Source organism: Zootoca vivipara, chromosome 1 (genome assembly GCF_965207765.1).
Source record: "Zootoca vivipara chromosome 1, rZooViv2.hap1.1, whole genome shotgun sequence".
In the NCBI taxonomy this organism is placed as follows: Eukaryota; Metazoa; Chordata; class Lepidosauria; order Squamata; family Lacertidae; genus Zootoca; species Zootoca vivipara.
The window spans coordinates 63,344,728-63,367,074 of record NC_142582.1 but is presented as its reverse complement, the minus strand read 5'-3'; the positions used below and the strand labels follow the sequence as shown (position 1 = coordinate 63,367,074).

Sequence of the window (22,347 nt, the reverse complement as noted above, 5' to 3'; positions counted from 1 at the left end):
AAGCTCGGACTTCAAAGAGATTCTCATCAGGGTGTTTGGATTATGGAGGTGATTGGTACGTTCTTTTTTCCTTCTCAATACCTACAATTGTTTTTCTACACCAAGCCTCGTTAAGAAACCTAATTTTCTTTTAAATTACAAGTGAACCTCTATTTATAATTAAGTATTCAATTGCACAGCTTTACTTAGACTTGAAAGACTTGATAAAGATAAAAGAAGAAACAAGATGGCGCTTGTTAATATGACGCAGCACAGAAAAATGAGAGTTCCTCCCTTTTTTGAGGAAAGTGGGAGATGCTTGCTGGCTGACTTTGTAGTGACTTGAGACAATAATTTGGTATAACATACAGTGCATCTGTTTGCAGAATTTATTCATTATGAGTGAGAGAGAAGGCTAAATGGATGTCTAGCAGCCCCCCTTCTAGGGCCCAGAAGGGTTTATTGTGTGGTCTCCGAAAGCTGATTGATTGCCAAATGACTTATATCTGTGGAATACAGTTCATTTCATTGCAATATGCAAACAGTATGCTTAACATCAAACAACAGGCTTGGACAACAGCCCGGATTGGAATAACTTAACAACATGGGAGTTGCTGCGTCATTAAACTCTAAACGATAGACTTGGAGAACGGCCTGGATTGGAAGATTGGAATGAAGTCAGGAAAAACTGCGCTGGCAAATAGACAGTTGGAAAAATACATATTTACAAATAATGCTGTATTAGATGGATGAAAGGATATATGATTTCTGACATGATTGAGAATTGCATAGCCAGGGACGGAGAACTTTAAAGCGTTAAGATCGGAATGTGGAAAATATGAGAACAACAAGAAGGCAGCAGGAACGAAGATATTGGAGATATACTTCAAGAGGTCCAGACTATGGGGAGCCCGGAAAAATTAATAAATAATAATTTGGACTGTAATTTGGGTTTTTTTTATTTTAGTTTATTGTTTTTAATTGGATTATGATTATGGATATGTTAATAGGCTGTTTTTATTGGGAAATTACTAAAAATGATTTAAAGAAAGGATATGAAGAAATAGAGAAGGGGTGTGCAGCAGTTGCCTGCCCCACCTCTCTCTCACACACTGCCAGTCTGCCTGAGTATGAATGGAACAAAGCCTCTAGTGAAAGGCTTCCTCAAACCCGGCCCTCCATATGTTTTTGGCTTACAACTCCCATGATCCCTAGCTAGCAGGATCAGTGGTCAGGGATGATGGGAATTGTAGCCTCAAAACATCTGGAGGGCTGAGTTTGATGTGTTATGGTGCTGAGGCTCAGATGGGGCAGCCTGTCTTGCTAAGGAGAATATAGACCTGTTCTTGTGATAAGTTCCATCCTTCTACAGTGGTACCTCTGGATGCAAACAGGATCTGTTCTGGAGCCCCGTATGCAACCGGAGCAGTACACAACCTGAAGTGCAGAATCTGCGCATGCTCGCAGCGCGATTCGGCGCATGCACGTGGCATCATTCAGCACGCATGCGCATGCGCAAATCACTGAACCCAGAAGTAACCCGTTCTGGCACTTCAGGGTTCTGCGTGTTTGTAACCCATGATGTACGCAACCCGCAGCGAATGTAACCAGAGGTATGACTGTAGTGGTGAAGTTAAGGCCTCTCTCATCTTGAAGCAAAATCAAATTGTAGCAGCTTTCCCCATACCCTCTGCACTCTGCAAGAAGTCCGCAATTTAAAAATATCCATAGCAGGAAAAAGTACAAACTCATTTGGAGTGCAAACAGTGGAGTAGGTGCAATAAATACCGTATCAGCAGATCAGCACACAGACTAGTAGATTCCAATAAGTGTAGTCCACTGGTCACGCTGAGATCACAACTTAACATACGCTTACGCCTGCAATTAGTACTAACTGCACAGCAAATGAGGTAGTTTTCAACAGGGACATTCAATAAACCTATTGACTGCAGAGGATGAAAAATATTAAATATGTAAAATCTGCTTTATCAGTGCCTGCTTGTGTAATAATATGTTTCTAAAATTATTATTTAAAGGGTTCTTTTTAATTATAGGTCTACCAGCAGCTCTCAATCTACTCACCCTACTCTCCATTAAAAACATGTGTGCTTTTTAAACATAGGTGGAAATATGTATTTTTTATTCCAATAAGTAATGCTGTCAGAAAGTGTTACCATCTTTTCCTTCAATAGTCTATTCTACTGTCTATCAATATTCAATCCGAAGTGATATTTAACCATTAATGAACTTTATAACTTCCTCCTATGGATTTCACTTCAAGTTGTATATAGAGTCATGCATGTGTAGGAATTATTTTTTATATCGTTCAAAGTATCTTTTGGGAGTGGAGTCTAGACTGTAAATTACTGCAGCAATTGGTGATGTTAGCAAAACTCAACCTGCTGATATTCATCCCATAGGAGAAGTGATCAGATGTTACATAATAGGGTTCTTTTTCCCATTGTTTACATTTTGTTTTCCATGTCTGCAAGTTGAAGGGATGTTCTGTTTGTGAAATCCTTAAGCACATGGACATATGCTTAGGATCCAGCTGCATGCATTTATGTTAACTTGACAGCCCAATCCTGTGCATGCTTTCTCAAAAGTAAATTTGTTCAGTGGGGATTACTTGCCAATAAGTGTCTTGTCTACAGGATGGCAACTTGGGGTCAAATGACAGCTTTTTTAGATACGCTCTGTGCTGGTTGCCCCTTTTATTTATTTTATTTTTTTTAAAAATATTTTTATTAAATATTTTTTGGTTTGCAAAAGTATGTGCAATGTTTCTTTCCCAAGTTACATTTTCTGCAGATCAGTTTCATTTGTTGTGAGACATTAGTGTTACATTAGGAAGAAAAGGGGGAAAGAGGTGATGGGGGAATGGTGAGTGGGGGTGGGGTCGAGTAGCAATCCTTCTATTCTCCTTAGTGCAGGGATGCCCAAACTTTTTTTCAAAGAGGGTCAGATTTGATGAAGTGAACATGTGTGCTGAGCTTTTTTTTTAGGATTGAAGTTGTTGGGGTTTTTTAATTCCAGGACATATCTATTAAATCGACCGGCAGGCTGGATTAGGCCCCCGAAACGGACTATGGACATGCCTGCCTTAGTGTATGAGTGGGGGTTTGTGTCAGCATCCTTGCCCCTTTTATTTTGAGAGCAAAGTAGCTGATCAGCAGCTGTTACTGGTGAGGAGAGATGATCAAACAGTGCATAGTAACCTGCCCTGCAGCAGCTGAGACTGGAAAAGGGAGAAGAGATCCAGGACTGAGTCTTTCTGGAAACATTCTGAAATCTGCTGCTTAGGGTGGAGACAGTGAACAGAGAACAGGAGAAAAAGTACAGTAGGTAGTCATTTATTCTCTCTCTCTCTCTCTCTCTCTCTCTCACACACACACACACACACACAGCCTTTCTCTCTGGGTGATAAAGAGCTGTTAATGGAGAAACAGCCAATAATTATTCAGTCTTTCTCTCTGGGCGGGGGGGGGGGGGGATTGGGACCAAATGAGCTCTAGTTCTCTGTGCTATATTACTCAGGCAGAGGTGGTGGCTTACTCCTCTAATGGGCAGTAACTACAGCTCAGTAGCAGAGCGTCACAGTCAGGAGGTCTCAGGTTCAATACCCAGCAGGGCTGAAAAAGCCTTTGGTCTGAAACTTGCGGGTCAGTCTTAAGAACACTGGGCTAGGAACATTTTTTTAAAACCTGTCTTATATGATTGGCAACAGCTCTCCAAGGTTTCAGGCAGGGGCTGTTCCCAGCCCTACCTGGAGATGCTCAGAACTGAACCTAGGACCTTTTGCCTGCAAAACAGATGCTTTGCTGCTGAGCCATGATACTGATGGCGAGAGAGAGGCTAATCTCCTGACTCCGTCTGTGAGCTGCCTACAGTCACTGGCCACCTGTTTCATTGCTTGGCTCTGCTGGGCCTCTCCCCCACCCCCACCTGTACTGCCCAAAGTGCATGAGCAGGAAGTGCCCCCAGAGGGAGAGGGCATCTCAGAAATGAGCAGCGGCAGCCATCATCACTCGCTCAAAACTTTCTGCAGAGCGGAAGGTGAGCAATAATGCAAGGGAGGCAGTTGCCTTCTCCTCATTCTCTCTCTGAGGATTGGGAGCCTCCACCACTGTGCCAACAGAGGGTCAACTCAAACCAGGAAGTGACAGGATGAGGACAGCTGCTCCTTCTATGCTCGTTGCTTCCTCTTTGCTGCACTGCCCAGGAGGAGGAGGAAAGTGACGGTGGGCAGAGGCAGTTGCTTGTATTTTCTCTGTGAGCGCCGCCACCACCACCAGCCCAGTGCTCCCCACTGACGCGCCCAAAGGAATGAAAACCAATTGCTTTGCTGCTGGATTGCCTCTCCACGCCAGCAATGCTAGTCGACCGGCTGCTTGCTTTTCCTACAAAAACTAAAAAGTGGCATCCATGTTGCGAGTTGACCCCAGTGGCTCCGCAACACTGGTTCTCAGGCCTTGTGCCGCAGGGCATCGGGCTGATGGTTTTGCAGGCCCCTTCTGTGAGCCTTTCCGAGATCTGGGTGCCCTCCGGCCTGTTTGGTGCTGCGTCCCGCATCCGCTCCAGCCACCACGTCGCTGGGTTTTTCCTTCCTCCGTAGGGTCTCCCGGCCTCTGACCTGACTAGGAGGAAGCGAGTAGCCTAGGGACGCCACGTGCTTCGATCCCCACCCAGGGAGCCTAACTCTTCGCGCCTGTGCGCTGCGGAGTGACTGCGCCGGCCTGAGTCAGAGCCGCGCCGCCGCCGAAGCCCGGCTCCCCTCGACGTGTGGGCCGGCACGTCCCACGGTGGCCAACCCCGCCAGACAAGCGGCGGCGACCGCCCCCTCCGACGTCACGCGCGGGATTCCTACTTAAGCGCCCGGCGCCTCCCCCCGCCTCGCGGTACTGCAGCGGCAATCGGAGGGCCCGGTCATTTCGCGCACGCTTTGCTAGACTTACCCAGGTAAGGAAGCGCTCGTGGGAACGAGGCAGGCTGCTGGGCGAGGCGTGCAAAGCGCCCCACGCCACTTTTCTCCGCTTAGTTGCACCCTCGGGGTAAAGCAAGTCGTCCAAAGAGGACTTCCTTCTGCTGGATGGATGGAAGGAGATCCTACAAAGCGGATCTAAGAGACCGGGCGCACAAGGAAGTAGAGGCAGAGTCTGTAGGAAGGCGACCCTTTAGGTTGGGGTAAGGCAACGTGGAGACTCGGGACGTTGTGAGAGCATATCTCCCAGCATCCCTGGCTGTTGGCCACGCCGGCTTGGGCTGATGCGAGAGTTGTAGCCTCCAGCGGCGTCTGGAGGGCACCACGTTGGCTACCCGTGAGAAGGTGTGAGAGGAGGAAATTGGAATCTACGCCCCCCCCGGTCCCGTTAGGGGAGGGGGGAGAAGCAGGCTGTTGTTGTCCTTTTTTTTTGCCCACTGGTTATGTAACGCGATGGGTGGAGGGAGGCGGCTGCAGAAAGGGATGCTCTGTACAGGTCAGAGTCCACTTTGAAGCGGAAAACGCCGAGCCCTGGACCCTGAATAAATTTGAGCTGTTTTAGGTATGGAATTTTTAAATGGATTTCCAATGCTCCGAGGCTTTGGGTGTGTTGGGGTGAAGAGATGACTAAGCTGGTGAGGAGAGCGGAGTTACTTTGCGAGGACCTGTGGACGCGTCCTATTTCCTTGCCGCCTCCGCCCTCGGTGCTGCAATATCCGCTACAGAGAGGAGGGAAAACGTGGTTTTCGAAATCCGCTGGGTCATCGCACTGCCGGGAGGAAATTAAAAAAAAGGGGTGGGGGGAGAAGTCCGGGGAAGGTTGCGATTTTTGGGCCACTGGAGCTTCTAGGTCGCTAGTCCATGGTGAGGTTTGCAGCTCAAGCGCAGCAGAGTTATTGCGCAGGCTGTCGCACCTTCTTAGCTCCTTTATTTCCTCCCGGGAGCAGGACTAGCACCGCCCTATCACCCCCCCCCCCCGGCGGAGATCGCGGTTGTATTGAGTCTCTGACTCGCGTAGTTCTCATGCCTTTGAGCCGGGATTCCTGCTTGCCTTTTATCCCCGGCAGCTAAATCAACCTGATTGCATTCGACTTGCACGGAGGAGGAGGAGGAAGTATGGAAGGTTCTTTCCATTCTCCGCCTGCATCGCCCCCCCCCCCGTCCGAGTCCGACCATTGAATATCTTGCACCGGGAAAACTGGTCAGCACTGCCTCACACGGCCTGCTTCCCGGAAATTTAATTGGGAGGGGTATAAAGCGGTAGTTCATCTCGGCAGTAGCTGGATGCGATCGCGCTTGCAGTCGGTGATCCCCTTAGGAAGATAGTGCCTCTTATTGTAGGGATGGGAGGAAGGTAGATCTGGATCCGCTGATCTCTGACGGATCTGCGTTAGATCGCCGAGGGTTTCGGGCTGCCCTAACAAAACTGCTTCTCCCCACTTAAAATATACAGCATAGGTGGTTTTTTTGCCGGGGGTGTGTGCTAAGCAGGAGAGGACTCCTGAGTTCAAGTACTGTGAGTTCAGTTTTGGTTCAGAAAATCAAATTCTAGACACCTTGTATTTTTAATTATAACATGTTCGTGCATGGGCTTTGGCTGATAATACAGTATTTTGGTATTTTCTCTCTCTCTCTCTCTCTCTCTCTCTCTCTCTCTCTCTCTCTCTCTCTCTCTCTCTCTCTGTGTGTGTGTGTGTGTGTGTGTTTTAAGTATACAGTATCCACTAAGCCTGAAATCTGTCTACCTCCCAAGGCTTAATACTCTTCCTGGTTAACAGAATTGCTACCTAGTTTAAAGGATGTCGGAAGAATCTCAGAAAAGATAATGTGTTAGTGAACCACTTCACTCTTCAGTGAGAATAGGTGGAGCCAGGCATTGTGTTGTGGGGAAAATGCCCTTTCCCTCAATTTGTTGTGACTTCCAATATTTTTGCAGATTAATTAGGGGTAATTCTTAGGACTGTGCAGGAATGCAAACTATAGGGCCCAAACTACATATGCTGAAGTGGGGATGCAGCTTTTGCCTGGCATAACATCGTTTTCTATATGCAATATTGGACCCCCGTATTTCCATGATGCTCTCTCCCCACCCCCCTGTTTATTCCTTTTTCGTTTTTCTTACCTGTTTATTTTGCCCTTTCAGCAGGGAGCTTAGGGGAGCAAGCATAGTTGTGCCTCCTCCTTGCAATGGAAATAGGTTAAAACAGGGGTGTCAAACTCAAATTCATCGGGGGCCGCATCAGCAGTTTGGTCACCCTCAAAGGGCCGGTTGCATCTGTAGGACTATGTGTCCACTCTTTATTATCATAAATTATTGTCACTGCATTCAATTATTACTGTTTTTTGTAATAATGTAAGTAATAACTAGCTCTGAAAGCAGAAAAATAGTCAGAATAATGGCAAGTAGATATTCAAATGTACAATTATTGTACAATTTATTGAAAAATGATTTTTGGTAACAGACAGTATTTTTTTAAAACATACAAATATTGCCAAACGCTTGGAGCTGCTGTTCAGGAAGATGGATTTACAAGGGTCCCCCATCATCCCCCTGCGCCTCACAGGGTTCTCTGGGGAGAGGGGCTTGGGTGTGGGGCTGAGTGAGGAAGCCTTCAGCCCTTCCTCATTCCTGCTGGTTGGGGGGGGCAGAAGGGGGCTGGGTGGGGCTCCTGCTCTGGCGCTTCATGGAGCAGAGGGCAAATGTAAGAATTCTCTGCACTGCAAGCCTATGTATCTTTAATACCCAATGGAGCATAGGTTTGTATAAATGGGTGTGGAAGTGCAGCCTTGGGTTGAGCCTCATAAGTCATACGATATGCAAACATTAATGTGAACACAAGGGACCATGGATCCAGTAATCAGCAAAGCACGCAGGTATCTAGGACAAGTAAAAATGTTTTATATTCAACAAATTCTCAAACCGCTCTACTTTAGAATATTCTGTTGCAGCTAGCTGCAGCCTGCAAGTTAGTCTATTGGTCGATCCCTGCGAGGCTCTGCCCTTCTGGCCCCGCCCCCTCTCCCTGTGCAGAAGTGAAGTCGGAGTTTAACCCTTTCCGTAACGTTAGTGGCTGCTTCTGTTCGTTCCTCAGGAAACGGACCATATATCTCCCTAAAAAAAGCTCAACAACTCAAGCAGTCTCTCTGGAGTCGGCCACCCCTGATCTATATAAACTATCCAGGGAGGAATGGAGGGCTGCCTCCCTCCTGCCACCCCTCCCCTACCAGATAATATGCCATTCTTCTCCGCTCCTTTGCTAGCCGCCCACCCCTTCCCCCTCCCCTTTTTCGCCAATCAATCCTTCTCCATTTGGGAAATTTACAGGAAACCCAAATTCGCTGTCCTTGTTGGGTGAAGCAGATTTTGAAAAGCATAACACACACACACACACACACACAAGAGTGACACCCTGTGTGTGATTAAATGTCTTGAAATCTGCTTCTGATTTCCTCGGGATTGAAACCTTTTTTTTTAAACTCCCATTTAAAGGCAGCCCGACCTCAGTTTCTCCACTGTTGCATTTCTCCCACCCCTCTCCCCACACCCCTCGCTGCTCTTTTGATCCCTCCCAGTGAAGCAACCCTTCATTGGGTAGTTCAGAGCGAGCAAGCAAGCGAGAGGGAGAAGCAGCAGCAGCAGCAGCCAGCCCTGCCTCTGCCGCTCATTTCGGCGCCCCTGGAAGCCGCAGCTGCGGCTGCAGCGCGCTTGTCTCCTCTAGCCAGAAAAGGAGAGGGACTTTGGAGGACTTGCGGAGCTTCCGGACGAACGGCAGCTTCGTCGGAGGAGACGACGCGGCAGCGGAGCGCGTTGTCATCGCTGCCACCGCCCCGCCCCACATTCAACCACCGCGCCGAAAGCGAGCGCGAAGTTGCGAGAGGTGGGGTTGGGGAAGGGAGCAGCGGCGGGCCATCTCGCGAGAGTAAGAGGCGAGAACGGTTTCCCGAAAGGAGCCCCTGGGAGCTGTAGTCTCCAAGCGGAGCGCTCCCCGCGTGCCTCCAGATAGCGGCCTGTTTGTCGGTGCGGCCAAGGTCCCGCTGCTGGGTCCTGCTGGCTGGGGCGCTCGGCGGGCCACATGAGGAGGTCTGGCGGGCCGCATTTGGCCCGCGGGCCTTGGGTTTGACACCTGTGGGTTAAAATGAGATGCAAGGTCAGCCAATTAGCTTCATTAGGGAGCTGAGATCTGAGCCCTGGTCAAAGCCCAGCACTCTTGGCTGCACAACAAGGCTGATCCTGCACATGACTATGACTGTGTGCAGTTAGTTCCAGGCAAGGAGCTGGCAGAAGAACTTAAATGTCTACAGACCCAGCAGTTGGGGCTAAATTAGGCTTGAATTTGGAGGGGCTCAATTCACACTGGAAGTTGATGTAGTTGCTCCAGCACACAAACCAAATGACTTGTAACACAAGTGTGCATTTACCATGCTGTTACTGGCAGCATTGTGGTGATGGCACCAAGTTCTGAATTTATTCTCTCTCTCTCTCACACACACACACAGTCATGTGGACACACATAGTTCAGTGCATTCTCAGTGTAAGAGTTTGATTTTGTAAATTGGACTCAAGGCCTCATCTCACCTTTAAAAAGCAGTATCATACCACTGCAAACAGTCATGAGAGCCAGTGTGGTGTAGTGGTTAAGAGTGGTAGACTCTTGTGAACTGGGGAACCGGGTTCGTGTCTCTGCTCCTCCACATGCAGCTGCTGGGTGACCTTGGGCTAGTCACACTCCTCTGAAGTCTCTCAGCCCCACTCACCTCACAGAGTGTTTGTTGTGGGGGAGGAGGGGAAAAGGAGATTGTTAGCTGCTTTGAGACTCCTTCAGGTAGTGATAAAGCGGGATATCAAATCCAAACTAAACTCTTCTTCTCTCCTTAATGGCTTATCTCAAAGAACTCCGGGAACTAGTTTGTTAAGGCTGCTGTGAGTTGTTACCTCTATTCTCACATAGCCACAACTCCCAGAGTGAAGGGAACTCTCAGAACTCAAACTATGGTTCCCAGGATTCTTTGGGAGGAAGCCATGATTGCTTAAAGAGGTATGGTCCTTCTTTAAATGACTCCAGAAGTGCACCACTGGTACCAGGTTCTAATAATATTTTGTCCTGTGTTTGGTCACAGGAACATGATTTACCAGATTTCCCCATCCTTCTTCCAACATGTTGAATTTTGTAAATCTAGGTGCATGTAACCCCCTTGCTCTCCTAGCATCACACATGCAGATTCCCTTTGAATTCAGCTATTTCATCAGATGCCACGCCAGAACCCTTTCATGTCAGAATGTGCCCTTGTGCCCTTGGCCCCTACAGGGCAGTGGAATCAGGTTTCCATTTTGCTTGTTGAATTAGACATGCAACAACAACAACAACAACAACAACAAAATCCTGCTTTGTTACACTCTGCAGAACACATTTCTGCCTATAGAGATGTGTCTTTCAATTTCAGGAAAGGCATCTGATGCTGTAAAATTGCTGATCAGATGAAAGCATTTGCAATTTAATTGAACGATATGAACAGCTGCATCTAGTAGCAACAAAAAGGCCTACAGTAACTGATTCAATATATTCAGTAGGGACACTCAGTATTTCCACATTTGCAGTAGCATCGTTGCTACAAAGAGCATAACTGAGCAGTGCTGCATATCAGGTGACACTGAAGTGATGCACCCAGGAGAGCTTAGACTTTTTGGTTTTTCTCCCTTGCAGTTGCTCTATGTGGGGCAGCTTGGAATGCAGGAATCGTCATACTTTTGGACTACAGGTGTATGGCTGACTATCCCATGAGCTTTCGAAGCCCATCTTTTAATGACTGGTTCTGAGGTCTGTCATCTTAGCACTTTGCTGTCAGTGTTCCAGAATCATACATTCCATATTCTTCACTCAAACTCTGCCCACCAATATATCCCTTCAATGTGCCCTCCCTCCTCAGTCCTGCCGGGCATCTTTCCTCCTCTTTCCCCAGCCTTTTTCTCTTCACCAGCCTTCTCCCACCAAGCAGATGTGCCTTTATGCCACTACATTACACATGTTCTTGCACCATACTCTCTCCCCCAGTTTGGTTCACCAACTTTTAATTGAGATGGCAATGGCTTGTTGCTGATTTTGATTCAGAACTGCCTGACACTCTTAATTCCAAAGTTTTAACATGAAATGCCCCTTCATTCCAGCAACACTGACCACTAATCTGCTATATTGACCCCTTTATTTTCACTTCTGTGCTCTTGCGTTGGCAGGCATGCACCCCCCCACACTCCCATTGGTACTACCCAAGTTTTTTATTTTCCCAACTTGCCACTAGCTTCTAGCCCTAGACTCTGGCTCAACGTGATACCCAGAATCAACCTTTGGCCTTCTGAGGATTTCCACCTGCCATGCTGCCAGTTTTCAGTCCAAGCCTCATGGTCTCTTGTCCCCTACACCATTTCCAGAGTGGCCACAACATCAGGGTTTGGAACATCAGAGTATGGCATAATATTTTATGGTTTTTATATGCTGCCTAATATTTTATGGGTTTTTATATGCTGTTCTCTCCCAAGACAGCTTTTAACATTAATCAAAACAAAACATACATCTTTAAGAAATAAAATAAAAACTTTTTAAGATAAGCATATAGAACAAAGAGCAGAGTGTTTCACTACTTCCGAGTGAGTCAGTCAGTCGCATCTCTTAGTTCTCAATCACACCCTGAGTAGACTTTGTGCCTGAAAGCATACTGATCAAACTGACAAGATGTTTTGTTGCACAATGCCCTGAGCTTGCAAGATCCTTTGATAAGATACTGTATAGTTTAGTGTTGACTGTGTACATTAGAAGAGAATAAGAATAAGAGTTTGGATTTGATATACCGCTTTATCACTACCCGAAGGAGTCTCAAAGCGGCTAACAATCTCCTTTCCCCTCCTCCCCCACAACAGACACCCTGTGAGGTGGGTGGGGCTGAGAGACTTCAAAGAAGTGTGACTAGCCCAAGGTCACCCAGCAGCTGCATGTGGAGGAGCAGAGACACGAACCCTAACCACTACACCACACTAGCATTCCACGTCTTGAAAACCTCTGTCTCTCACCTGCAATGACCCTGCCAAATTTTCTAATGCATATTGGGGTGGGGCATGATACATATGTGCCAACAGTGGGTTGGATCCACATTAAAATTAGTCGGTTGAACTTGGATCCCATGTAAATCAATGGGCAATTTACTCATGACTTTGTTCCCATTCTGAAAACAGAAGAAAATTCTGCTAAAATTCAAATACTGCAATAACAATCAAGCAAAATCAAGGTTCTTACAAATTAGCAGAGTAAACTCTGTGGTGTGTGTATCTTAGTGATGGGATTCATACTTGAAATGGACTGTGTTAACTTATCATCACAGCACAATTCAACAAGTGATGAAAATGAGTTGATTGTATTCTTATGTTTCCTCCCACAGAACTACAAGATGTCTCTCAAGGAAAAACTGATTGAAAATGTTCACAAAGAGGAACATCCTCATGCCCACAACAAGATCACTGTGGTCGGGGTTGGTGCAGTTGGCATGGCTTGTGCCATAAGCATTTTGATGAAGGTAGGTAAATTCTGTGTTTCATGGGGCAAGATCTGTAGTCCTGCCTTTTTTGTTTAGCAATATTTTTAGCTGTTTATTTGCATTGCTGTATTTTGAGTTGTAGTTGTAGTTGTTGTTGTTCTTCTTCTTAACTGAATTTAAAGTAAGTCCCTTGGTGTTACTTTGTAACAAAAGTTATGAACAAATACCCTGTTTCTCCTATTTTAAGATGTAGTCATAAAATAAGCCATAGCAGGATTTGTAAGCATTCAAGGAATATAAGCCATACCTCGAAAATAAGACATAGTGATAGGCACAGCAGCAATGCTGGCTGTGGCAGGAGGAGGAGGAAAAATATAAGACATCCCCTGAAAATAAGCCATAGTGTGTTTTTTTGAGGAAAAATAAATATAAGACGGTGTCTTATTTTCGGTGAAACACTGGTACAACAATGCTAAATTTGTGTATTGCTATGTCTATCTGTAAAAATAAAATGTTCTATAAAGCACGGGTACAGGTGTTTTCATAGACAGTCAAGTATGTTTCAATAAACTCAGTTTGTGAATACAAATTCTAACAGTACAGCCTATGCATGTCTATTCAGAAATAAGTCCATTGGCTTCAGTGGGACATACTCCAAGATCAGTGTATATATAAGATTGCACTGCACACCTCAGATCTGTTCAAAATATCAGCATTAGTTTACGGTAACCATGCACTGAATTCATTTTGACCCTCCAGACCAAACACTCCCAACAGCCATGTATGGTGGTTTATCGGGAGCTCTACAAAGCTCCCTAGTTTTGCTGCCTGGTGGGGACTGTTTATTTTTATTATTATCAAGGGCCTGGTGGGCTGCAATTTGTCTTGGTGTATGTCTGCTTGTGCAGGCCTTCCCAGAGCCACAAAATTCAGGTCTCTTAAAAAAGCCAGTGGGTTGATCTATCTGTTCTTGGCTTTTTGTAGGATTTGGCTGATGAACTTGCCCTCGTTGACGTCATGGAGGACAAGCTGAAGGGAGAGATGTTGGACCTTCAGCATGGCAGCCTCTTTCTCAGAACACCAAAAATTGTCTCTGGCAAAGGTTAGTATTTCCCTGTCCTCTATGTACAGGTCATCTATTTCAGATGCTACATAGAAAGGCAACATCCAGTAGTTTATCCGAGAGGGGAGCCTCTGGAAGTGGAGGTGACTTCTCTTGCCTTTGACATTCCACAACTTTGGTCTTGCCTATCTTTAAAGAGTTTTCACTATGGCAATGATGACTTGAAGGCATCTGGTTTAACCAGCAGCTGACCTGCACAGAATTTATACAGAAAGCATTGGAGGGTTGGTGTTGTGGATAAAGGATGTTTTGTGTGGTTTAAGTTGCATTACTTTGAAAAGCACCATGGTTTGATAAAGGTAGCAACGAGCATCAAACATACGATACCATGAGGACAGAAAAGGCTGTTTATATTAACCAGGAATTTGGTCCTTCTGCTGGCTGAGGTGGCCTGCTCTTCTGTCCATTTCCCTCCCTACAAATGCTCACCCTTTGACAGATCTGTCTGGCAGAGCTTAGAACAAATACAAGGGAAGCCTGTTTTTGCTTCTTTTGGTACTATCAATAGGGGAGTGTTGAGAATGGATTGTGGGTGCAGTCCTAATATTCCTGGGAGGATGTCTTGGGGCCATAAAATAGCTAAGGTCTACCCATCTGACACACCAGAGACTCATAACCCCAACATTTGAGAGGTGTAGGTGGTTTTGGAGCATGCCTCCTCACCGCTGCAAATATCTCCTAAGCCCTAGCCCAACTGATACCAGAACTATAATGTTGGTAGGGCCCCAGAGGAGGGCCATGGAAGCAGCTAGGATGCAGAATTCTCCTGGCCCTGCAAAGTGGGCAAAAAAGTAGCCACACTCTTGAGCACTCTGTTACTTCCAATGTGAGTGAAAACAGACAACATTTAAAGCTGAAGAAGGATCATGAGCCTGGCAGGGCTTTGGATAAAGTATCGATGAATTTACACTGGGTTTATTATATTTTTAGGTTTGAACATATCAATGTTATCAGAGACAAGCAACAAATGAATTTTGACAAATATGCTGATAACTAAAAAAAAAACACACAGAGAAGCAATAACAACTGGGTGTCACCTTTTTGTTGAGTCCTCTCTCCTAGTCTAAAACAAAGTATTGCAAGATTCCAAGCCAGTTCTTGCGTGCTGTGGCCATACTGCCACTGCTTCCAGTAGTATGTGGTGTTGTTAGACTCAGCCAGGCTGGAATTGTTCAGGTGTTGTTTGTATGATAAATGAATAGCCTGATTCCTCTGGTAATGCTGGCTTGGGGTCAATAAGGCTTCTCAAGGATGGCAGGGAACCTGGGGACTCTGGTGTAGGGTCTCTTGTCACACTGATGGTGGCATCTCTCGGATCAGGCAAGGAAGAGATGAGAGGTGTAGAATTAACTTCCCTTAGTCTTTTTATACTCCTTTAAAAAGTCACAATCTACAGAGAACAAAAAACCCCGAGAACAGGCTTTTCAGCCTTGGGAAGGTGTTTAATAGAGTAAGTTGGAACAACTGGATGTAGTTCTAAGTGTAAGAGACCAGATACCAAATAAATTGAATCCTTGTCGATCAAAAGCACAAAGCAGAGGAGCTACGGTGTAGAGAAGTGTATTGTTGCTTTTGCTAAAACTGCTGCTCTAAAACTGGCAGACAAGAGCTCTTCTCTGCTTCCATTTTCCAACCGCAGTCCTTTCCTGACCACAATCCTTTGATAAAATTTTAAATAGCATTTAATGGCTCTGCAAAGGGCACTTTTCCCCTGCTCCCAATAGTCAGAGAGCTTAGTCATAGTTTCCCCTTCCATTCTCTTTTCAGAGCAATACCATCTGAAAACAGTAGCTCCAGAAGGGGCCTGGGCTTTGCAGAAAAGTGGCTTGATTTTTTTGTCTTATGTTTCTAAACAGGGTCTAATTGAAAGCAAAATTACATACATATAAAACATTTAATCCTTTTTAAGGGAGAGAAGTAGCAGTAGAATTATGATAGCAGTAAGGAGTGTCTGAAGTCATAGCAGCTGCTCTTACATCCAGATGAGCAAAGGTGACTTAGTGGCAGCAGCTACTTTACTGTTAGTTTCCAAAACACTAAAAAAAAAAAGTTTCTAGCCCCTAAGCAATCACTTGGAAGAGCACAGCCAGTTTATTAGAGAGCAAGCATTAGGACTTCAGGTTCTCTGAGGCACAAATTCCCTTTATACAGCTCATAAATCTGCCAGTGACCAGCCCTCAAAGGTGTCCTTTTGCTCCTGTGGACCCAATTATTCCTCTCTTCCAGTCATGCTTTGTGCGTTCCATTTGTCTGGAATTGTAAAATGCATTGTGAAATGTATCTTGAAGAAACAAATGTGTTTATTAATTTTTGCAGACTATGCTGTGACTGCACACTCCAAACTGGTCATCATCACTGCTGGAGCCCGCCAGCAAGAAGGCGAGTCTCGTCTTAACTTGGTTCAGCGCAACGTGAACATCTTCAAATTCATCATTCCCAGCATTGTCAAGTACAGCCCCGACTGCAAGCTGCTTGTTGTTTCAAATCCAGGTTGGTCATATCCTACTCTTAACTGCTTATGAACCACAATTCACCCTCCAGTCCTTTGAAAGGAGAAATTGCCTGCTTCTAAGAAGGAAATTGGGGGATCCTGAAGGCATTCCAAGTTTTCCCTTGGCCATGAAAAGGAAAATATCTATTCCACCAGGACATCATGGTTTAACACTTAAGTTTAGATTATGAAGTGTGACCTGCAACAAAATATTGCCCCATGGAGTGCTCCTGTTCAGGGTTCCATTCAGCAATGCCCTTTCCCAGAATACTCCATTAATTCTCTTACCTCTTTCCATGTCCCCACTCTATCTACTCTGCACCCAATCATCATTCCATGCCCACTAATGATGCTGTTTTTCATTGAGCTGCTACAGGTCACCACTGCCCCTTTCTAAATATTTCATGGATTTATGGGTTCCATAAACTTGCTCATAACTCCTTTTTGAGTGCGGGTGCTGCTGCTTTAGCTATATAAGAATCTTATTTGAAGAATGATTTTGCTATCTAGTATCTATGATGACTGGAATGATGTTGGTGACAATCCTGTCTAGGGTCGCTGCTGAAGTTTTCCCTAACTCTGGGTAAAACGGGGGAGAGAATCTGTTTCCAAGATAGAAGTGGAAGCATTCCTAAGGCTGTCTTCCATTGTCTCATGGGAAATACAGCAGTACTTCCACGTTTGACTGTTATGGTGTAGTCTACAGGAAACGCCTAACTTTTCCCCATGTAAAACAAGGTGCTGTGCCTAGTACCTAGCTAATAGCTCATTTACACCATATTACTCTCTGTGCCAACCCACTTGCACACTCTTCTCTGATCTGTTTACACAGTGGCTGCATTCAGATGCCCTGGTAATCATGGTGGATGGACCATAGCCCAGTGTTGGAGCGTGTGTCCCTAACATAGGAAAGTCGAAGGTTCAAACCCTGACATCTCCAGATAGAACCAATAAAGATTCCTTGGCAATGCCAAGCTGGATGGACCACGGCCCCAACTCTGTAAGACAGCTCTTAGAGCTTTGGTTGCTCTGCTGGATAAGAGCTTGGGGAGGTGTTGGGATACTTGCAAGATGCTATGTCCTGCCTGCATGCCCTGGTCCCAAGTGAGATATCTCTCCTTGGGTCCTCTGTAAGACATAGATAATTCTGGAATCGTGCTGTTAACTCACAGGGTACATCTACTAGGCAAGTCAGAACCATAGTACAAATCACTCTTGCCCAAGGACCTCATATTAAAATGAGAGGATTGTAAAGAAACACCTCAACCATGGGCATGGAATTGGCCATTCCTAATGTTTCGCCTGCCCTTCAACTGCTGCCTGGAGCAAGGATGGTTTGGGCGTTTCATCATCAAGATAGCCTTGTGCAGAATTGGAGATGAAATTAAACAGTCTCTCTCTTTGTGAAGGATTGCAGGTTCCCAGTGCTCTTGAAGCTCTTCTGTCTTCAATAGTGCATGTGACAATCACTTTCTAACCAGGTGACTTTGCTTGTTGACAGTGGATATTCTGACTTATGTGGCCTGGAAGATCAGCGGCTTCCCTAAGCACCGTGTGATCGGAAGCGGTTGCAATCTGGATTCTGCCCGTTTCCGGCACCTGATGGGCGAGAGGCTGGGCATCCACCCTCTCAGCTGCCATGGCTGGATTGTTGGAGAGCACGGAGACTCCAGTGGTAAGCATGGAAACTTCCTCTTCAAACAGAGCCCTTTTCCTGGCAGATTGGTGAAAACATGAAGTCTGCCCTAGTAGCTAGTGTAGAGAAGATAATCCATCCCAGACCATGAAAGCCTTTGACATGTAATCCATTTGCTACCCAGCTCATAGGAAACAGACTATTTTGACTTCATGTTCTTGGAAGGTGGGGAGTGGGACTGGAAAATACTGATGGTAACTGTACCTGGTGAAAAGGAGAGTAGCAGAGCATTTCCCAGATCTACCTCTTGAACGTAGAATCATAGAGTTAGAAGGAAACTTTGAATTAATTTAGGCTAGTCCCCTGCTTAATGCTGGATCCTCCAATGCAGGGTGCATGTGCAGCATCCCTGATGGACCATCCATTATCTACTTAAACACCTGCAATGAAGGAGAGCCCACCACCTCCGGAGGCAGTGTTCCATTGCTGAATAATTCTTCTCGTTAGGAAGCATCTCCTAACACTGGGTTAGGTAACATGGTGTTCTCCGGATGTTGCTGAACTACAGCTCTTATCACCCCATATCATTGACAATGATGGGCTGATGGGAAGTTGGAATCCATCAAATACTCTGGAGGGAGCATTACATTGGCTACCTCTGTTCTAGTATTTAGCCAAAACCTGCTTTTTCTGCACGTTCCACCTCTTGCGATGCCCTCCAGAGCAATGAAGAAACAAGTCGGCTTCACTCTCTTTCCATGTGACACCTTTTTAGAATTTTGAAGACTGCTATAGAATCGTTGACCACATCAGACTTAGGTGCTGGGCAAACCCACAGAGAGGTTCCCATACTCTTCCCTCTGTATGGAAGTTAGGAATATAATCTAGCTGTCCCTACTGCATGAAGTAACACTAGATGGTCTATATTTGACTTAAGCAGTTCTGTTTCAAAAGGTCAGCTTTGTAATCCAAGTAGGCCAAACCCTACCAGGCTAAATTCTACCCTTTACTCCTAACTGGGGAGTTCAGATTAAATCCTTTTCATGTCAGAGACCCTTGCATGTGGGTGTTCAGTAAAGCAGTTACAAGTTTGTCTTGGCCTCTGTCATCCCATATTTGGGAGTTGTGTGATCTCATACAGCCCTGCACCAATACTGCCACTAGAATTCTGCTTTGATGCATAAACTCAGATTCTACTCTACTACTCCTCTATCCCGTCTTGCAGCAGTGAATATAAGCACAATCCCCTCTCCCCTCCCGAGTGCACTGTTCTGGGGTTTCTCTCCCTCTCGTGACACCCCAAGCCAAGTGGTGGTGAGGTAGAAGGGAAAGCCACAGTGCGCTAGCACAAGTCCTTGCCCGAGCTTCCATTAGCAAGATTCATTAATTGAATCTGGCCTTCAGCTTTGTACTTTGCTGCTTGCTTGCCTTAGGTGAGCAGCTGCTGCTGCCACTCTCATCCTTGAATGACAGATTATATGCAGTACATGGTTGCCGAGCCCTGTGTGTGTGGTCACAGCACTTTTGCAGTCTTTCTTCTGCCCCAAGGGCTCTGGGCCATTTTAGGAAGATGCGTGTGCATTGCCACAGTAGGATGAAAACCCACCCTTTTCCCTGGGTTTGAGTTAAAGGGGGCAGGTCAGTGGCTAATGCAATATGGATGAACACAAGGACCCATCTCCACTGCTTGTTAGCCAAAGTTTAAGGGGAAGGAAGGTATGTGTGTGCAGCAAGATTCTTAGTAATTATAAAACTGTACTTGGTACATCATGCTACATTAACTGCCCAGCTCAGATCTGTGTGAAACACTTGTGAATTTTGCTTTCTGTGGGGTTGAAAAACATTCTAGATTGCTCAGAAAATCTCCTGCATTTTATTCAGTGCCTGTCTGGAGTGGCGTGAATGTTGCTGGCGTCTCTTTGAAAACTTTGCATCCAGACATGGGGTCTGATGGTGACAAGGAGAACTGGAAAGAAGTCCACAAGCATGTGGTAGAAAGGTAATCTTTATCTCGTCTCGGTGTGAGAGAGGAAATGGGGTTCCACTGAGCTTCCAGAAATTGCTTCTTTCTCATTTTCAAGGATGCCATAGCACTGTTCAACAAGGTCCCCTGACCCTTAATGAAGCATTTTTGCCCCATGACATGCAACTTTGGACCAAACCCCTTTGTTTCCCCACAATATAATCTCCAGTTGTCTAGTTTTTTTTAAAAAAAATATTGATTTAGAGTGCTTTTTTACGGTGCCATATTACTGAAGGGTGGTTTTCCAATGTTGGAAACCACAGTTCAGTTAATTTCCCTTTGTTGATAGATACTATATAGTAATCACTATATTCTGCACTGTGGAATTTGAATGTGTTTTGAAAGCGAAATAAAGTAAATTGTGCATACTTTTCACATTCCTGCAGGATTGATCCATTTACAAACTGCCCTGGTTCACATAACATGCTAGGTAATTGTTAACGTTAATGTTTAACTATCATTAAATGTGAATTAGCAGCTTGTTAGTGTAGGCGTTCAAAAATCCAGATTGCTTCTCCCTTATTCTTGCTTGCGCTACATGCAACAACCACATGCTGTGGCTTGTTGTGCCATATCTGAACCCTGGTTTGCATCTTTCCAAACAAACCATTGCCTAACTTTGTTTGAACAACGTGAGAAGCCAAGGCTGGTAGCTTGTCTCCTCGCCCCCACCCCCAAATGGTGTGGCCAGGGAGACGGAACAAAGCAAGGACTTTGAGCATGCTGCTCATTTGTATTTAATGTTTAAATATTAACTATGGCTTGACAAAATGTGCAAGCAAAGCCACTCCATGCAGGCACCAGCATCTCTACAGGGGAAGACTAGTAGCTGGCTTGTAAAAATAATAATTTAATAGATAATAAGTAGCCTCAGATGGACTTCACTTGAAGTATAGATGGGCAGCTATGCTGTTGCTTAATAGACATGATTCTTTTTTTAAAAAAAATTGCTGAAAGATTCAATTCTTTTAATGTTCTCCCGCAGTGCTTATGAGGTTATCAAGCTGAAGGGATACACATCTTGGGCAATTGGTCTTTCTGTGGCTGATCTAGCTGAAACTCTCATGAAGAACTTAAGGAGAGTGCATCCGGTTTCTACAATGGTGAAGGTAAAACATGCTCTTGTGTCAAATGCAAATGTGGTTTCTTATTATTACTGTGCTGTATGCATAGTCAAGCTAACAGAGGCAGTAGCTGCCAAAGCAAGTAAATGAGTTTGCTTTAAATAAGGAACAGAAAATTGCAGAAGCCTTTCCTCATGCGGACAAAAAGCTGCTTGTCAGGAAGGGAAGGCAACACCTTAGGAAAAACCAGCCCATCTTCCAGATCACAGGCAGCCATGGTTGTACCCTCCAGATGTTGATGGCAACTCTGTGGGCCCATCCTACATGGAATTGATGAATCTGTAGAGCACCACACTGGCTACCCCAACTCATACATTCTCCCTGCAAGGGTGGTGCTTTCTCCCCCTTCCCGCTAATGGGGAAAGCATTTATTACATGGAAATCAACATTATTTAATTGGCTTAAGTCTTTCTTTTACTGTCCTTTCTAGGGCATGCATGGAATTAAAGATGACGTCTTCCTTAGTGTTCCTTGTGTCCTGGGCTACTCAGGAATTACAGATGTGGTGAAAATGACCCTGAAGACCGAAGAGGAAGACAAGTTGAGGAAGAGTGCAGATACACTCTGGGGGATCCAGAAGGAACTTCAGTTTTAAGCTGATGTCCTATCACTTCACCGCTTAACTAGTGTTTTTAATGGGTCTTAGTGGATTGTCTTGTTGCACTTTTCAGATAGATCAACTCCCTTAACGATGTGTGTCAACTACCAACACAATGCAGAGCTAAATTTGCAAATGAAATGCCTATTCTACCCAGTAGGAAACTTGCAGCTCCTGTTTACCACAACCCTGGTAACTGGATTGTAACATAGTCTCTTGTTAAGTGGTGTAAAAGTAGATCCAGCATGCTCTGAAACAACACTGCCCAATGGAAGCTTCCTGCCTTTCCTCAGCTAAACTTTAGTCACTCAGAACAGAAGAGCTCATTTGGGCTTCCAAAAGCTGTAGAAAACCAAAGAATATATTGTGATCAAAAAGGATTGGCAGATTCACTGACCAATATTCTCTGCTTAACAGATGACTTAAATCTCCAGTATTGAACAGTTCTAAATGTCCTTTTTCCTTAGTCTTTGTGCATACTTTTCAAGAGAACCATGTGTACTCTAGAGGCGTGTCTTAAATGTTATGTAAAAAAACCTCTGTATGCAACAATTACAACTGATGCAATTGTCCAACTGTAGTACCAGCCTAAGCAACAAAATAAACAGTTAACTGCTACTTCTCTGTGTCTATGTGTCTATATGGTTGCCCGTAAACATGACTAATCGTCAGTCTCCAGGTTTTGTACAGCAGTTAATAGACACATGCACCCTTTATTGCCATGTAAGCCAGGGTGGGCAGAGAACAGATCTGTGTTATTTGAAGTAAATCAACAAGGATTAATAACTCCCTCTCCCCCCAATAAGTCAGGGAGTGCACATTAACCAACAGTGTATTATTGTAAGTAATTCTAGAATGGTCCCCAAGACTA

The 22,347-nt window shown here is 45.2% G+C and overlaps 1 protein-coding gene across 3 annotated transcripts; it reads left to right on the top strand.

Annotated features, from left to right (window-relative positions):
• The first annotated feature begins 4,889 nt into the window (after positions 1-4,889).
• Positions 4,890-22,094, top strand: LOC118087716 (L-lactate dehydrogenase A chain). 3 transcript variants are annotated; one of them, XM_035120659.3, is made up of 8 exons: positions 4,890-4,938; positions 12,386-12,520; positions 13,466-13,583; positions 15,921-16,094; positions 17,597-17,770; positions 19,613-19,730; positions 20,740-20,863; positions 21,309-22,094. In XM_035120659.3, the coding sequence occupies exons 2-8, from the start codon at positions 12,395-12,397 to the stop codon at positions 21,471-21,473; spliced, it is 999 nt and encodes a 332-aa protein (XP_034976550.1). In that variant the 5' UTR covers positions 4,890-4,938; positions 12,386-12,394; the 3' UTR covers positions 21,474-22,094. The 3 variants fall into 3 exon arrangements, with proteins under 3 accessions (XP_034976550.1, XP_088522740.1, XP_088522745.1); XM_088666614.1 differs by having other exon boundaries at positions 4,890-5,522; XM_088666619.1 differs by lacking the exon at positions 4,890-4,938 and adding an exon at positions 5,670-6,476.
• The last annotated feature ends 253 nt before the right edge of the window (positions 22,095-22,347 follow it).

Bases quoted from the DNA above. Each gene is read 5' to 3' on its own strand.
- LOC118087716 (XM_035120659.3), top strand. From the start codon at position 12,395: ATGTCTCTCAAGGAAAAACTGATTGAAAATGTTCACAAAGAGGAACAT. The intron at 17,771-19,612 runs GTAAGCATGGAA...CATTTTATTCAG, and splicing joins AGAGCACGGAGACTCCAGTG to TGCCTGTCTGGAGTGGCGTG. The intron at 19,731-20,739 runs GTAATCTTTATC...GTTCTCCCGCAG, and splicing joins CACAAGCATGTGGTAGAAAG to TGCTTATGAGGTTATCAAGC.